The sequence below is a fragment of the Amia ocellicauda genome, chromosome 3 (assembly GCF_036373705.1).
Source record: "Amia ocellicauda isolate fAmiCal2 chromosome 3, fAmiCal2.hap1, whole genome shotgun sequence".
NCBI lineage: Eukaryota > Metazoa > Chordata > Actinopteri > Amiiformes > Amiidae > Amia > Amia ocellicauda.
Genome location: NC_089852.1, coordinates 42,719,428 through 42,737,537, shown reverse-complemented (window position 1 = coordinate 42,737,537; position 18,110 = coordinate 42,719,428). Strand labels below are relative to the sequence as shown.

At 39.4% G+C, this 18,110-nt stretch overlaps 2 protein-coding genes across 2 annotated transcripts in view; both read right to left on the bottom strand.

Annotated features, from left to right (window-relative positions):
* Positions 1-1,227: 1,227 nt before the first annotated feature.
* On the bottom strand, positions 1,228-12,345 carry tmprss2 (transmembrane serine protease 2). The gene is made up of 14 exons (XM_066699587.1): positions 12,235-12,345; positions 10,657-10,707; positions 9,633-9,828; positions 9,367-9,453; positions 8,615-8,722; positions 8,168-8,297; positions 7,688-7,807; positions 6,466-6,509; positions 5,688-5,853; positions 5,427-5,596; positions 4,935-5,030; positions 4,044-4,186; positions 3,694-3,846; positions 1,228-2,989 (listed from the first exon to the last, which is right to left on the bottom strand). Exons 2-14 carry the CDS (start codon positions 10,669-10,671, stop codon positions 2,975-2,977), a joined length of 1,443 nt encoding a protein of 480 aa, XP_066555684.1. The 5' UTR covers positions 10,672-10,707; positions 12,235-12,345; the 3' UTR covers positions 1,228-2,974.
* A 515-nt stretch (positions 12,346-12,860) lies between these two features.
* The window catches only part of atm (ATM serine/threonine kinase), a 30,447-nt gene continuing 25,197 nt past the window's right edge, over positions 12,861-18,110 (bottom strand). The window contains exons 55-63 of the mRNA XM_066699586.1: positions 17,832-17,972; positions 16,816-16,932; positions 16,371-16,520; positions 15,964-16,129; positions 15,641-15,727; positions 15,127-15,241; positions 14,886-14,949; positions 14,432-14,580; positions 12,861-14,229 (exon numbers count right to left, since the gene is read on the bottom strand). Coding sequence (XP_066555683.1) covers positions 14,046-14,229; positions 14,432-14,580; positions 14,886-14,949; positions 15,127-15,241; positions 15,641-15,727; positions 15,964-16,129; positions 16,371-16,520; positions 16,816-16,932; positions 17,832-17,972 — 1,173 coding nt within the window. The 3' untranslated portion in view covers positions 12,861-14,045. The remainder of the gene's footprint in view (positions 14,230-14,431; positions 14,581-14,885; positions 14,950-15,126; positions 15,242-15,640; positions 15,728-15,963; positions 16,130-16,370; positions 16,521-16,815; positions 16,933-17,831; positions 17,973-18,110) is intronic.

Genomic DNA, 18,110 nt, shown 5'->3' with positions numbered 1-18,110 from the left:
ATTACAAACACCAGGTGGACAAAAGGAGGAACCAAAACTTTTTGGAGAGAATAAATGAACCACTACCTAGTCCTGAATCGACCAAAGTAGTTGAAGACTTTACCAATAAGTACAATTCAAGAGGAATCTGATAAAAGTGCCAGTTCTTCACAGTTACTCAATTCCCCTCTTAGAACATCAAGTGGAAAAGTTAAGAATTGCAAGGGAAAAGGAAATTTGAAAAAGGGAGTTGTCAAAATAAAGGGATAATTATTATGAGAACCCAAGTGTTAAGTCCAATTGCCAGGAACACAAGTTAATGTTGCCATTGTGTGGCAGTTTTTCAAGTTCAAAAGAAATAATGTGTTTTTTGTATTTATTGGAAAAGTAATGAGGACATCCTTTTAATACATACATACTACCTAATAAATCCTAAAGAAGAGCAAAAATGTAAGTTGTTAATTTAATTTTAAAAATATTTGTAAAAATAACAAAGGACACACAATTATAGTTTTCTATCATTGAAAACTTGCATCATGATTGTAAATACTAATTTATTTAAACTTGACTCAAACTCTGCCTCCCAAACCACCAGACCCATATAGACCATTTAACTACATCTTCTTTATTTTAAAGGCAAATTATGGAATGCCTGCTTTACATGATTATTTTGACATTTTCTTTCACTAAAACAAAGCATTTTAACTGAAATAAGTAACATAAATCATTCTTACCTGTTTCTTATATTCCTGATGGCACTGGTTCTTGGTATATTTTGGATTTTAACAGTTTTGTAATCACCAGATTAGCTTTTATTACAAGGATAAAATACACATCTCAGCACTACTCCTCGTGTGTGTGGGGTAATACTTCTGAAATGTAGGATGACACACCCAATATTTAAATTAAAGGTTTGCCTGGCAAAATTCCAATTCTATGCAATTGCAACACATATGTGGCAGTACTTTAAAACCGTGATTTAGAAATGTACATTTTAATATTGTAACAAACTAAAAATAAAATAAATTCTCCAGACTTTGCTCAGTGCCAGTTGGTAGGAAATGTATGGTGACTTGGTAGTGCTTGGCTATTATCTCAGCTCCCTGTGGATGCTGTAGCACCACTGAACCAATCAGAAACCTCAACAGCCTTGCTTAGACTGCCACAGGATTTATTTATTTGTTTTTGTTTTATAATACATCACGAGATTTTGGTCATGCTGTGATAAAACAATAGACAATACACAAATCACTAATTAAAACAAAATGTATACATTTTAATACAAATACTCAGAATACATTTTCCATTTGTTGTACGTTGTATGTGTGTATGTACTGTGGCACAGTGCTGGGTGAAAGCCTGTTGCCCTGCCTAGCACTACAGATGCCCTGGCAGACGACTCGTGCAGAGGAAGCACCTGACCTGCAGGACTCCCCTGATTGGCCGGATCCGGAGACAGAGAGGAAGAAAGAATGACTAGTAATTAATTTTGGCTATTGATTGTAGGGCTGGATTATTGGTTTGTGAACTTTGGTTTGGCTGCTGGTTTGTCTTGATAGTAGTTATATGGGATCTGTTTTATGTTTAGGTTAGGCTCAAACTTTTTGTATGTCCTTTTGTTTTATGCCCACTGCTAATAATAAACCACCTCCTAGCACCGTACCCCCTGCCTCTGTGTTTCTGTTTCTCCAGAGACCGCACCTATAGAGCCCCGGGTGCTGTGTCCACCCCACACAGTGCCACAATACACACACACACACACACACACACACACACATAGTGCTACATTGTGGACTGTAGTCTGAAACTGGTGCTCTGTACTGGATCCCTCTACTGGAGATATCGCACTGCTCTGTACAGGAGAGCACCTGTCAGACCTACAGATGAGACACCTGCCAACAATAGACCCTATAAAAGGACACTGCCCTCTGCCTCATCACAGTGTACCTGAGGGCCAATGCAGGATAGTGTTTTGGAGTGTCGTAGACTGAGAGGAGTATGAGAGCTGGCTTTGATCATACCTTGTTTGCGAACCTGACTTAGATATAAACCCCGACCACGATTACAGTTGCTGAACCTGGGCTGGGCTGCATTTTGAACACCCAACCCCACACTGCATCACAATATACACACTTGATCTGACAGCTTGATAACATCAATATACATAAAAAAAAAACAATAAAAGAATTATACAAGCCAAACAAAACATAAAATAAAACATAACTAAAAAAACTAAAAAACATACAAAAAACAATTATACATCCCAGAATGAGGTTCCACAGACATCTCTACATTTAAAACACACTTCTCTAAATTATTTTCTGTTTTAGTTAAATGTTTTTCATAAACATGTAGAGGTAAATGTGTCCAACAAGTTAACATTACAGTACAATTGGTCTAAAAACACAAACTGTAGACTGTACTAATATAGCCCACATTAATGCCCAAATGCTTGTGACAATAATATAAGTCATTTTCTAAAACATTTCTGGTAGTAAATAAGTCCATGTACCTTCAAGTTGAACTTTTCTCATGTGACACAGAATAGACCTTTTGGACTTGCCTTTATAGTTACTTTGAATAAACATTTGTAATCAAGGACATGGATCATGATGTTATGACCAATGTCACTGTTAATGGGGCTGGAATTGTGTAGTTTTAATTTCAAATAATAGAAAGAAAGCACACAGACTGTGGCAACATCCATAACTGACAATAACACACATTGCTATCTCTCAGTTAAAACTGTCACCAGTTACAACATAGTCTTGCAGCTGAATGACATTATATGTTAACCTGAGCATGAATCTAAGAATGCAATAGGTAACACTAACATGAAAATGTACTAAAAAAGGTTATCTAAAAAAAGTTTACAGTAAACACTTTTGAATTCACTCTGTCATTAAATATAATCAACCCCAGAAACAGAAGTTCAACTGTTAAGACAGCAGGTTTCAACCTGTCATATGCGAACATCTTCATGCAAGCGCTTTCTTCATCTGTTGTTCATCTGAAAATAAAATTAATACTTCCTTTAAAAAAGGAAAAATACCATCCACAAAACCTAAACTGTACAAATTCTGGATTAGAATTAGTTTGAAGATCAGGTTTGTTGGTTGGACGTAAGCATCTGTCAAGGTACAGAAAAATCATACATAATTAAATAGCAGGCGCTGGATTGGTCAAATGTCTCTTCTCCTTGGTGTTTTAAAGGTTAAATAATACCTATATCTTTATAATTGTGATAATAAATAAATAAAAGTGGATATATATATATATATATATATATATATATATATATATATATAAGCTTACATCAGCAATACATCATGTTGAAAAGGTTTTTGTCTCTTAATTTCATTAAAATGCAAATGTATCTATAAATATCCATGTTCAGTTCAGGAGGCATCATTACAGAAAGCCTGTCTCAATAAAAAGTCATCTCCTACAATTTTATACTTAACTTAAAACCCTTACTGTTAAAAATAATTAAAAGGCTCTGATTTAGGAAATTATTTGTTCAATTAACTGAGAGCTAGGTAGCAGCAGGGTAAGGGTCCTCCAGGACAGGATTGAGAACCACTGCTTCATCACATACAAATCTGAATCTTGCTAATTTGATTTGCCAACCAGAAAACACAAGGGGCAATATCTGACATTTCCTCTCAGTGTCAAGTCTGAGTAATGCAGCTATACCTTTAAAGGTGAGCTTACCCTCATCTGTTGATAGATCCAGTCCAGGAACACAGTCATATTGCCATACACTCCGGGTTTGTTCCTCATAGCACAGCCATCACCCCAGCTAGTGTCTCCCACCAGCCACCAGAGCGAGCTCTCTTCAGTGACTAAAGGTCCTCCACTATCTCCCTGAGTGACACAGCATGAAATAGCATCATCATCATCATCATAATAGTTTATAGACACGAGGGTGATCCAGTGTCTCCCCCCCACAACTGTTACTTTTTGAAAGTTTTGCTCATATATTTTTCTTGTACTCTAGATCAAAAGCCTAAAATTGGTTGAACATGTGAAAGAGCTACATTAAGGAGGTGGAAACATGTTACCTGACAGGAGTCGATTCCCCCTTGTAGATAGCCGGCACAGATCATGGTGTTTGTTATCTGCCCAGAGTACACCCTGGGTGCATTACAGGTGACCCTGTCTATTAGTGAGACCGGTGCTTGCATCAATATATCAGAAGAGTATCCTAAAATAAAATAATAATGGATTAATGCAATTGGCTCTACTTAATGAATAGTCAAATGCTACTAACAGTTCTCATATATGTGTATATATATATATATATATATATATATATATGTGATCATATCATGGACTCTGCATGTGTTTTAAATGATGCAGTTTCCATGTGTCAATGATGTGAACTCAGGCATGATCAGATGTGCCATGTTGTTTGAAGAAAAGTCAAACATAAAAAAAGATAGACTAATTATTATGAATAAACACTAATTAATTTAAATTGATATGTTCCTCACAGAATAAAACAGTGCAGTAAGTCCTGGTTCAGTTATGTATGATTAGAGGACAGTTGTACCAGTCTAATGAAACCCCAAACATCTATCTATCCATTGTTAATGACCAATACAGCCAGGAGAGGGTCACAGTGAGCTGGAGTCTAACCCAGAGGGCACAGGGGGGCAAATGCAAGGTCTGCCCCTGACAAGACCCCAATCCATAAGGCAGCACACTTACACCAAATGTTCATGACTACAGGGGAATTTAGAGTCACCAAATCAGCCCAAGCAGCATGTCTGTGGGATGTGGGAGGAAACCAACACCCCTGGAGACAGCCCATGCATTGAACCATGTTTCACCGTGCCACCCTGAAACCCCAGACATGATGTTACTTTATGGTTTCAGATCTGCAGGTCCTGACATTAAACCAGCACCAGTGACATATAACAAGGCCACTGAGGCTACAGCTATTCTTGTACCTCCTTGTTGAGTCGCTCCCCAGCCAGATATCCAGCAAGACCGAGGCGGGTCGATACTGAGACCAACGTTAGGCAAACACACTGGACTCACTGTTCCTACAAGAGAAACAAGCAGTGGCACTTTATAATAAATGCTATTGCTGATACTATATACAGATAAAGCTCAAGTGCTGATTAATTTTGCTTATGCAAACCAAGCCTGCTTTGTCTATACAAACACAGCATTCCTGGCACAGCAAAAATAAATTAAAGTGAAAGAATAACATGAATAATAGGCCTCATCAACAATATCACTGGATAGTACTACACATAAACCATGGCAATGTGGAAATACACTGTCTCTTCATACACCCTATCTTCATTGAAATCTCATTGCTTGGGTTTCCCATACATTTGTCACTTGTAGTACTTTAATGTTTTTGATAAGAATACAAATACCAGAGCGCCATGTTAGAGACTGAAAAACAGGAAGAGCAGTCACCCTGTGCTTACTTGAGAATATAAGTGGGGTACTCAGCTTCATTAGAGCGATGTCGTTATTCTTTGTGTTTCTGTTGTAGTTGTTCGCGATGATACGGGACACAGAGTATCCAGAGCGCCAACTCATTTCTGTCTGGGTGAGCTGTCCTGCATAAACAGTCCACAATCCAGGGTCAGAAAACCTACAGGACACAAGGAGGAGGCAGCATGAAACGGTAGACATGTCACTTGCCTGTGTATCGTACGCATGAGAGCCGATTCCCCTGGGCTTACTTTTCCACACAGTGCGCTGCCGTCACAATCCAGTAGGGGGTGATGATGGACCCACCACAGAGATGCCGGCTTTCAACGTGAAGGCTGACCTGCCACGGCCACTGGCCCAGGGTAGCTTGTGTCCCACCAACAATGCGTGTGGACGGGGCAGCCCTGGTCCCACAGTCTGTGGGAGGGACAGAGGGGGACACGTCAGAATACGATACCACCAAAATCAGTCGCTACAATCGTGCACAAAACATGCTTCCTATGTTTCAGAGCTGATGCTGGGAGTATCAAATTGGGTTTGAATTGTATTTAGAAATGTTTTCCCACTGCTTCATCAGACCTTTTATTGTAATCTTAAAATTAATACTTTAGCACTTTCCTTGCAATGCAAAGCTTCATTTACAAGCAGTTGTACATGTATTTGAAATGTTTTAACTCACGAGGACTGGAGAACATGCAGTAGTATCCAATTCACTTAAAAAACTAAAAAACTAAAACTATTGAAGTCAAGTAAAATATTTTCTTAAGTGATTGGGAAATATAATCTTGTTCCCGTTTTTAAACTGTCTCTGGGGTCTCATGAAGACTATAGATTCCAGTCCTAACTCTGTGGTATAATCAGATTCATCCCGCTATGTTTGTGTAGTGCTAAAACAATACATTACAAAATAGCCTTATGTTTCAGCACATGGGAATTATGGCTATAGAAGTCTGCAGTGCCATGAGATTTCAGAAAGTTAAATACAAACATAAAGTTAAATTGTACAAACAGAAATCACTAAGGACTTACCAATGCAACGCAGTGTGACAACTGAATTCGTTGAGCAAGAGTCGCTGAAAAGAAGCAAAGCAAATCTGATGTATAGTCATCTGGATACTGATTACTTCTTTTATTTGCTTAAAAACATCAAAATGGATAATGTTTCAGACATGGTTACATACATTTATGTAAGATGTATGTCTAAGGTTCCTAATATGTTTGACTATTCTGGCATCACTATCACAATTTGATGTCACGGAATTAGATTTCAGAACCAAACACGATAATACAAGCTTATGTTCAGAAATATATTTTCTATACCACTCTCTGTAATTGTAATGTTTCCTACATGAACTTCCCTCCGGATGTCACTGTTCTCCTGGATCCTTGTTCCCCAATCAATTAGCATACATGTCCTCTGTGTCTCTGGCTCATTAACACACCTGCCTCTTTTTTCCCTTGCTTCACCTGTTCCCTGTATATATAGCTCTTTGTTTCCTTTGCTGTTTGTGAAGTCTTGCTAACTCTCCATAGCTGACCAATATCTTTGTGTTCCTGATTTACCGCCCTCTTTATGACCTAGTTCTGTGGTTTTCCTTCCCCAGTCTGTTCGCCTGATCCCTAGACCTACTGCCTGGCTTACTGACTTTGATTATTGCCTTGTCCTCTTTGTATCTTAGTTCTTCTATTCTTTTACGATCTGCTTTATATTTCGCACCGTGCTTGGGTTCTAGACCCTTTCGCTTCGAAGGGCTTCTGCCTAGGACTATGAATCATGACAGTAAGAAGTGTTTATTTACTTAAATGCATACCAGATGTTGACGAGCCACCTCTATAGAAAATAACTCGGCCCATATAGTGTCTATATTAAAGATCTATCCCATGGCCCTAGCACTATTGTTTGGTTTCCAGGCTGGAATTGTGGATTGATGGAAAATAACATTTTTGTTTCACAGAAATTGAGAACTGGACTAACTTCCATTGCATTTCAAATAAGTTAAAACCAGTATATTTATAAAGAAGTAGAAATACAAATTGAATGAGGGCTTGTTTCAAATATACAGCTTGTCTCACTGGCTTATGTCCTACGTATTTCAATATGAGAAGTGGAAAAGACGATGGCTATGTTGCCAAGTAAGGAAGGTAAATGACACTGAGATTTGTACCTTTTCAGTATAATAAACAATAGGCTATGGCTCTATACTGGACACCAATTGGGGGTCAAGAAAATGCAGATTTATCGTTTACTGACCTGCTGGACAACTGCTTATGCAGAGCCTTCCCAGAGGAGCTCAAATCAGGGTTTAGCTTCATGTATCCAACAGAGCCACCAGCATTCTGGTTCACATATTCCGATTTGAAATAAGTATCACTGAAAAGAATACATGAAACAGTAAAGCAAGCATGCCACCACCTGCTCCATTTGCCCCCTTGTAAGTGCTAGCTATGTTTCCCTCTGTTATGTCAATATGGACATTTTTGTATTAGAATAAATTAAAAGAATGATGAAGAAATGTTCTGTTAATAGGGCCACCAAGATGATATTACAAATGTTAAGTGTAATTTACAGGCACGTGTTGTTTCACAGAAGTGGGTTAGGCTAAAGATGAAGAAAGGACATGTAATTAATAAAGAATTACATGACCTTCCATGTCCATAACCACTTTTCTGGATTGGACAGTTTTAACATTGTTAGTATGTATATTCATCTCTCCTAATACTCTTTGCTCACCTGCTATATCCTATCTGTTCACAAGCAGTTTTTCCAAGGCTCGTGTTCCAGCCGTCGGAGCAGACAGCTTTCCATGACCGGCTTTTGGATGAATAGGCCTGCAGGACAAACCTGGAACCATAAAGCCGAACTGGAAAAACCCCAAAAGACAAAGCAAAAATGAAAAACGAAACGTGCAGCCAGTGAAAGGGCAACATATCCTTTGGAGAATCTCCTGTCATTTACTTAATTTTATTATTAAGTTGTATTTAATTTAAACTTCCAGAGAGGTCACAACAAATCATCCATGTAGCGAGTGTTTTATTTGCTCATTGTTATTTGTGACATACAGTGAGGTCTGTGAGCAAGATGACATAGGACAGGGACAGTGTTTTAAATGTTTTTGCCAATGCTGCTTTGTTTGTTTGTCTTGCGTGTGTCACCGGCAGAAGGATAACGGACACTTACAGCAATTGGACTCATCCTCTCCCCCCACACAGTCCTGCACACTGTCGCACCACTGCGAGGAACTGACACACACCCGTTCACCGCCACAGGACACACAGCTGCAGCACACTGAGGAGACAGAGAGTGGCGCTTAACACCTCACACCTCATTCATTTGAAGCCATTGTTGCCATTTTTGTGACAGTGGGGCTCTGAGTACACATGCTAAAGTGTTAATGTGAGTGTAAAGACAGAGAAAAGTTTAATTAGGGGATCTTAATAGACAAGGCACTCCGTGAACTCTTTGTTTCTTCCATATTTACTAAATTAAAGATGCTGATCACAGCACTGTGTGAACAGTTGTATACAATACATGACATGTCCCTTTAATACATATTTGAAACATTATTTCCAGTATTTATTCTGTAAGGTGAAAACGTTTATTTGAAAACTTCTACATCTTAAAGAGACAGTACTACACAACCCAAAAGCATGCTGGTAGCTCAGAGAAAGCTGCTGATTAACTAACAAAGGCATTTCAGATACCACTGTTTATTTTTCCATTGGCCCAGAACTAAGCTATATGACATTAAATGCATGTCTCCAATTAATCTTTATGCTTTATCATAAACCAAATAAAAGGTAAAATCCAAGTCATATTTTGCAATTTCTTTTGTACACTAGTTTCTATCAATCATGTGTGTGTTCCTCCCCAGAAAAAGGTTAAGAAGGAGTAACGGCTCTTTGCTAATAGAAAAATATTGCACTACTTACACAAATACCAGACCACAATCCCAGTTGTTGCTACAATAATTAACACGGCAAGAATTGATGAGACAATGCACAGTTTCCTCCTACCAGCTGAAATGCAGAAAAAGAGATTTTCTTTTTGTATATTTCCATGTTTTAAAATACAAACATTGTTTTTATTTAGCACACAAGGTAAAACAAAGTTAAATTTTTCTGTGCTGAAGCAAGATAAACAGGTGTCATGTTAGCACATGTTACAGGGACACACACATGCGAGACAGCGGGGTTACCTGTGTGGGGAGGGACAAACTGCGGCTGGTAGGGTGTGAATGTGTGATGAGTTGGGATGGTGCGCGGGCCATAGTTGGGCACATTGGCAGGCGGCTGCTCTGTGGAGTACGGCGGTGGGTGCCCCCCTGTGCTGTAGGGGGGGGGGTTATTTTGTCCATGACTGAAGCCATAGTTAACATAATAAGGACCTGCATTCTGTAGAGGAAAAACAAGACGAAGAAAAGAGGAGAAGAGCAGAGATTCACTAATAAAGAACAAGCTATTATAATAAGCTTTGACATTTATTGACATTTTCTCAGTATTTTGAATCTCAGTCAAACAGTAGAAAGTTAATATTTGATCTTAGTTAAGCAGTGTGGCTAGAGCATGCCATTAAAATGGGTGAAACAATAATCTAATGGGATTTCCTTAGAGGAACACTGTAGGTTGCTCACTCATTCCTTTGTACTTATTTAAAAAAGGCCAGCGTTCCTATTTTTTGGTCAGTCAAGCAATTTACTACTAACGCAATCATTCTCAAACATGAGCAAGTAACCGAGAGTTCATTCATGTGACTGCTGTGGAGATGGCGTTGTTGTACAATATGGATTCGCTTTACTGCTTCCCGGGGAAGAAATATATGTTTTTGTTTTCCAGTAACACATTAAAATTCCCTTTCTGTCAGTTCTACAACTCTCCACATTGCCTACAAAAATATATTTTGAAGCAGCATGTAACAAAATACAAATGCTAGCAGGAATTTGGTAAAAGATAATTTTGTGTGTCAAATCAAAAGCCTTGTGGAAAAGTAACTAAAAAAGCTGAAGCACAGAACCTGCAATTGGTGCAAAAGAGGAAATGCTTGCTTCACTCAGACAAAATGTACAATGTTCAGGACATCTATAGTACAGAGAGATAATAGTAACAGGCCCTGTGTGTTTGTTTGGTATGCTGGTCCACTTTCCACTTCTCTGTCTGCTCAGTCAGACCCTCTTATAACAAACCTCAAAGTGCTCCAATACGTGAAAGGAGAAAGGGATTTACCGGATCTGTAGCCATTATTTCAGTTCTTCTTTTTTCATGAAGTGAATCACTCTGTTAGAAAATGAAAAAGTTCAAAACAAGGATTTTGTTTTGAAGTCTTGTTAATATTATAATTACTTTCAGTGTCTTTTTGATCCGGCTGAACAGCTGTGGATCAAAATTTAGTAATCCGTTCATCCTTTTCCTCCACTACAGACACCTGACTCAGAAATCAAATCCATTTAATTTGCATGCCAAAATTAGGGAAATCCCATGGACTTTGTTCCCAGAGCAATACAAGAAATGGGGTCTGTGACTTGGTCCAGGAGAGCCATGGTGGTGCAGGATTTATCTGGAAACTCATCATTGAGTAGAGAGCTTGAAAACTGGGTTATATTCTGGGCAAACAGTCCATTAAATTCAGTTATTCAGCTGTGTTTGCTCTGATTTCAGTCATAACAACTTTTCACCACTGACTGCATTACACGATGTCCTGCTTGCAACCTATACGATGGTCAAGTTTCCACAATTTGAAATGTATCTTAGAAGAGCAAAGGGACTAATTATGAGATGAATGACAGTGCAGAAAATGGATACCTGTCAGGCTCTGATTATAAGTATGTATTTATTTAAGGTGGACTCCTGAGAGGAGTCAAAAGAATGACTTTCTTCAGTTGATCAGCGTTTCTCAGCTCTTTCACAGCCCATGTTTGTGGTGATATCCTCAATCACAGCACTGACAAACAGGTTTATGTCCTTCACTGGAGTTAAATGGAAAGGTCTTTTGATTGAAAACCCCAAATCTAAAATGCACTGTAAGACTTACACATTTCTAAAATACTGATTTGTAGCGTCTTACCCAAGTGGGCATTGTTATTCCCTATTCTGAATACGTGTGTATTTATTTTTTAAATCCTCCAACTATTTTATAATTTTAGATGTATTGATTGTTCAGGTGAAGCGCAGATCAATCAAGCAGATTATGAATAGCGGCTTGAACATTAAGTGCGCAGGACAGTTCAGAGAAACATTTACGTTTTAATGAAGTCGTTTAGCCAGAAGCAATTAAGGGCATCAAAAAAAGGTCATTTAAACAATACGCAGAAACGTTTAAATAAAAGGAAGTTCTCCTGAAAACAGATTCAAATACTTTTACCTGAAAATGTCTTTATACATTCCAAGACAGAAAACACATAGGAACAAGGAACAGACAGTAGACTTGCACAGACCTGCCTTCATACCGTTATCAGGCCAGTTATGTATCGATCTTATTTATTATGAAGTTAAAACGTCGGGGGCTAACATACATTGTAACAATTCTCGGTTACAAAAAGTTTAAACAGTATTGTTTCAAAATATCTAATTTAATTTACAAAGAAGTATTCATTTCTATGGCACAGAAATGGACTGAACAGAAGAAAGGCGGTATGAAACTGAATGCATTAAAACATTCCAATATTTTGAATTAAGGGTAGCCTTCCAGTTTAAGAACAGAACAAGTTTTTACAACATTAAACTTTTAGATAATACACTTCTCTCTGGCCAAACGTTTTTCTATTAATCTCAACTGAAAAAATATATGTAAACTCATACACATACCTCTGTGCTGTCCTCCTGGTTAAGTTCAGCTCGTTTTTATTCTTTAATCCAATGCCATGCACTGTGCTTTCACTTGACTGGGTTCAATAGTCTGCATGTTGACGACTGAAAGGTAGATAAAGGCCACACCTTTGGAAAGGTAAACTTTAACATCCACAAGCAGCATTATTCAAATTAGTCAACTCAACTAGAGATTAGGCCATTTGTTTGCCTTCACTGTTAGCAACTCTAAACCTCAGTGGATTTCCCTTAAAAGCCTGATAAGGAAACTAAGATAATGAATTTAAGTGTATGGGCATTCTGTATGGAAGAGACAACTACAGATAAAAACTAAAATCAAACGTGTTCATGCTAATATATAAATCCAGTTTATATAAATTCACGTTTTGTGTGGTTATATTAATATTACTTTGACCAATAGTAAATTATTGTCTTAACATTAATTTTGAAAGGCAATGCTTGTTTCTTTTGCCCAATTTCCATTAATTGAGGTTTTGATAGTGGGTAATGCACAACACACTGCAATAATACTTTCAAAAACCCAAATCAAACAGCACAATACCCCGAACCAACAAATCACATACACACATACACAAACAGATGTATAGTAAGTAAAGGCAAACATGTTCAATGGTTTCACATTTTATTTGGTTAAAATTTAAGGCAGGGGTTTTACATTCTTTTTTAATTATTATTTTATCATAGTGCACAAAATGTGAAAACCTTGCATAAAAACTTTACATTGATTAAAAGATGAAACGAAACAAAAAAAATACCACTGGAACCTTTCCAAGTTACAGTGTTACAGTTACACTTAAGTGAACTGACCCTGATCAACTGTACATAAAAATATGAGAACAAACTCCCCTCTTTGATATCAACTTGGAATTTGCTTAAAAAATGCTGCTAAATGTAAGAATACATTCAGACATTAAAGGCAGACCAAGGGCATCAGCAAAGTCATTGGTGACTTGGTGCATTAACTAACTTAAAGTGCTTGTGATCCTGGCCTTGCCTTGAACTCAGTTAAAGCAGTGAACCTTTAAAATAAGGAAGTGTGAATATGCTTTATAATACTGGCACATTTACATACACAAAAATATATACAAGGCCTACTGGAAAACCATTCAGTGGAATTGAGTCACAACACAGTATACAAACTCTGTTGAATGAGAGAAAAGAGGAGTTTTGGGGTTAGGGACAGCCAGAAAGTTGATTTTAGGAAAATGGGAGCATATCACTTGTTCTCTAGTGCAATACAGGGTATATATACAATATTTCTCATTTCATTTAATCAAATAACAAGAGGACACCAGTTTTGAAAAATGAAAATGAGCACTATGCATTAAGGGTAGGCTACAAGGCATTTAATGTTGACATGCAGGATTTAAAAACTTGTAAACCACTTGTAAACCATAAAACAATACAGAGATGGTGATGTATAAGGCAATATTTTCCAGTGCCTTATAAAAGGGCACATTTGTATGATTTACAATTGTGGTTACCTTTATAATTTATCACTATATATTTCTGTTTACACAATTCCACTCAAAATGATTAAACGAAAAATGACTGCCAACACTGAACTGTGAGAGGAATTGCGGAAAGGTTTGTGGACTAGCCAGGGCTTGAACCAGGAACTTCCCAGTAAGAAACCTCTCTTCTTAACCACAGAACCACTTAGCTCCCACTAATGGAAGGCTCTCTCTTCCCAGTGGCCTGGAGAACAGATGTTCCTCCTCCAATCTCACACAGGACAGCGGTGCTAGTGCTGATCCTCTGTAAATCACATGCCTTGGGCGTTTGCTCAGCTAGACCCAGGCTTGCCATCCGGGGAAGAGGCGGCTGAGGTTCTTGGGGTCCATGGCCTGCTGGATGAGAAGGTTGACCTGGCCGCCCACGCTCAGCACGGCGCCCTCCTCCACGCCTTTCAGCTTCTCCTGGAGCCGGAGCAGCACCCGCTCAGCCACCTTGTTGAAGCTCTGAGTGTCGCCACTGTGGACAGGAAAAGCAGGTTTGTAAGTCAAAGCTGTCCACAGACACGGATCTGGACCCTACATGGTAAACAACTAAAAGCGTCTTATCGTGTTGAATACGAGACGCAGTGGCCCGAGCACCGCGTGACCCGAGCACCGCGTGACCCGGTGGCGTTTTCCTGCTAAGCATTCGGGGAGGGAGCAAGTGTTGGCCAACGTACCTGGATTTGCGGTGGGTCTCCAGCTCCTCTCCTCCGAGGGTGGAGTTGAGCGTGGCGTTCAGATCGGTGTGCTCCTCGTGCTGCTGCTGCAGGTAGAAGGCTTTCAAAGGGTTCATGGTCCAGTCAAACAGCGGGTCATACAGGAGCACCTGCACACAGGTACACACCTCGTGAATGGGGGGTGATGTACACAAGCATGCAGGCTAAACTGGCACCAGCGCAGACCCACTCTTACTACTTTGAAATGGAAGACTATTGAAATAAACCTTTTCCAATCACCATATACATATAGAGAGAGGATGATACAAGGCCTACACAAGGAAGAGAAATACATCTCAATTTAAATTAGATAACTGCACTAAAGGTCTGATCAAAAGCTTGAATTTTATGTGCTGGTGTCACTGTGTTCTTCACAGAGATGCATGACTTACCTTTGATCTCTATACAAACGTACCTCAACTATGGTGAGTAAAGCTTCCTGAGAATCCCTCATCACCTCCATTGTCTTTTCACAGCATCTACAGAAGCACAGGGAAATGAAAAAAGCTACATATCAGGGCTTACAGTAGAAGGGTGGTAAGTCTGAGAAATGACTAAAACAGTCTTCCTCATCCTATGTGTTTCATTGTGCCGTTGTCATCACGACTAAGCAAATAAAAATAAAATCTCAGGGTATTTTTTATAGCAACACTCACCTTCTAAAGACTCCTTCCACACCAGTGATTCCCATCCCGTCTACAATATCTCTTGATAACCTGAAAGGAACCGTCTCTGGAGTGGGCAGGATTTTACCCTGCTCAAATGCGACGCCTGAGGAAAGCAAACGGCACAAAAAAAAACTAAAACCAAAAAAGGATCAGGAAAAAATAAGACAAAGAAGGAAAACCTGACTGGGAACAGTGTGAACAGGTGAACAGTGTGAACAGGAGAATAATAAAAGCTCTTTACACGGGAGATACAAGGATAAGGACAAAGAATATATGTAAACATCAAACTCAAAAATCTAAACAATACCTGACTGAGTTTCTTAATTTACTCGGAATCCAAATGATGTGCTAGGAAGAAGAGACCTATTTCCTCATGCTAAGTTAGGGACCAATGAAGTACACATTATTTTACTCTTTTTGGGGCACATGACAAGACATGTTATTTCCATGTTGTAAATCAAAGACATTTAACCCTGCAGAAGTCAAATCACATGTAATTTACCCAAGTCGATATGCACCAGCTCCGCTGTCTGTTCATCAATCAGTATATTCTGTATGTGCCTGTCTCCAAGTCCAACAATATAACCCACTGTAAGAGAGGAGGAAAGAAAGCATGGCTAAACTCAAAAATGCAAAATAAGGATTCTCAGATGGGAAAAACAAAACAGTCATTGGGTAATCAGTCAGAAAAGTATTATGTTAGTGGACTGACAAAAAACTAAAATGCAAACTGTGTATGGTTACTTATTGTACACAAGGGATATGGTGGTAGTGCTGTGGTGGAGTATTCTGGGAAGAAAATTGGGACAGCTGCCAAGTCTTTACCGATAGAGGAAGTTGCCACACTACGGGTGTATGCCAACCGTTTCTCCAGCCAGACGGCCGGATCCAGGAAGCGCTCCATACAGAAGTAGCGGAACACCGGGCAGAAGTTCTGGCACACCTCCGTGAAGGCCTGCAGCTTGACATCAAACCCGTGCTTCTGGGCCTCCTGCGTGGAAAGCAAACAACATGAGGGCAAAAGGAATAAAGAACCACCGATGGAAATCATACCAAGCTGGAGAAAGCCGTTTCATACCAGGTTCAACTGAACGTTAACTCACAGTGGGTCAGCTGTTTCTGTGTGGATTCCCCCAGCTGTTCTCAGTCATGTGTAAATAAAGGTGTACAAAAAAAAAGCTTTCCGTCTCAGTGGATATGCGAGCGAAACCAGTTCTTCTAGGAAAACCTACCAACATCTTCCTCCTGCAGGCCAAACTGCTCCAGTCATTGGGTTTGAATCTCTTGTGGGCGCCCCTTGTGGAGTCTACCAGGAAGTCTCCAAGCGGCACGGTGCCCGAGCACCACTCCAGCAACCCACTGCGCTGGGAGAACGGCACCACCTGGGGAGGGAAGGATTCTGTCAGCTGCCAACAAGCACATCACAAGAGTTGATAATTTGGCATTATTAAAGTTATGCAATTTTAAGTGAATGTGATCACACAAATTACAATATTTACTCATATTTACTCCAGCCAGAAAGTACAATGCAGTCACACCCGGATTGAGAAACCACTGACTACAGTAGCTATTTGATCATGCACTGATGTTTAAACACTTTGCGAAAGCGTTGGGTCAACTGTTAAATTATCAGCTGTTGAGAACATAGGTACAAATTATGGACAGAACATCACGTACCTTGTATCGGCGAATCGTCAGCTTCCTCTTACGCGTTTCTGCGTTGCGCTGCAGAAGCATGTTACACATCTGAAACACCTGCTGCATCACTGCGTCCTGTCGCAAGTCATCCTGGCCCTGACCAGAGAGGTGACACCGATACTCAGTTCTCTCCAGGGCACAGTTGCCTGCTCTATGACACGGGCAAACATGAGGCATGCTGCAGAGACTAAAGGACTATTCAAGAAGCATTTTTCATCACCACAGAAGTCTATCACACTTTTTTGGAACCAAAGGAGAAAAAATAATAATTCAAATGGCCACAGATATCTATGTCACACTTCACAATCTCACTTTGGTGTTCTACTATTGGGCAACACAGACATTAATGTAATAAGTTGGCCTAGGTTTTGTGAATGTGTTCCAAATTATTTTTAAACATTTTATCATGGGTTTCGCAGTCCAAAGTTTAAATCCTTATATAGGCAAGTTCCAGAATTAACACCCCATGGAGTTGGAAGAAGCTGACTAATTAGTATTTTTGTGCTTGCGTACTCATACTTTTAGACAGCATAAAATAAATAATTCTTAGCACCTAGGTAATGAAGTATCACAAAACGGAACAGCGTGTTACATATTCAAGGTGCTACTGAGAGAACTCAAGACAAATACATGTTGTTAATCAATAGCCAGAGAAGGCTGGTGTTAGTAAGCAAAATGTTCCAGAGAAGAACCTGTTCTGTAACTTTAAAAAACAAATCACGTTGTGAGTCAGCAAGAGGAATGTCTGCCCGCCAGGCCTATATAACTAGACTTGCAAAACACTTAATCAATAATTAACAACATTGGGACAGGATGCATAAACACCCAGCAAATAAGGGTTGATTTCCTTCTTCGGTCCTGTGACTACACCCGCAATAAGCCATAAGGAAATTAACCAAATATGTCCTGCAGGAAAGATTCCTCTGATTTGGAAACATCCAGAACACCTTCCACTTGGCACGGCGGAGTCTGACTGGCCACTCGCCCAGTCTCACCTTGACCAGCTGACGGCGATCTTTCCCATCGGAACCCACACAGTCTATGATTTTGGGGAGATTGACGCCTCCTGCCAGGTGAAACCTAGGCTTGATGGACCTGACAGTTACCAGGTTTTCATACTTGCCAGACGGATCCACCTGTGAGCACAAAAAGTGACAGTAATCGGCTGATATTGCAGTTCTCTACACAAATAAAATGTAGGTGAAGTGGAGGAAAAAGATCTCTGCTTTCTATTGATGCCTAAAGACAGAGTTTTAAAGTCTTACAGCTCTCCT

Excerpts from the sequence above, each read along its gene's own strand:
- tmprss2 (XM_066699587.1), bottom strand. Across the intron at positions 9,454-9,632 it reads GTTTGTCCCTCCCCACACAG|CTGGTAGGAGGAAACTGTGC; the intron begins GTAACCCCGCTG and ends TCTGCATTTCAG. Across the intron at positions 8,298-8,614 it reads AGAGGATGAGTCCAATTGCT|TTCGGCTTTATGGTTCCAGG; the intron begins GTAAGTGTCCGT and ends GGGTTTTTCCAG.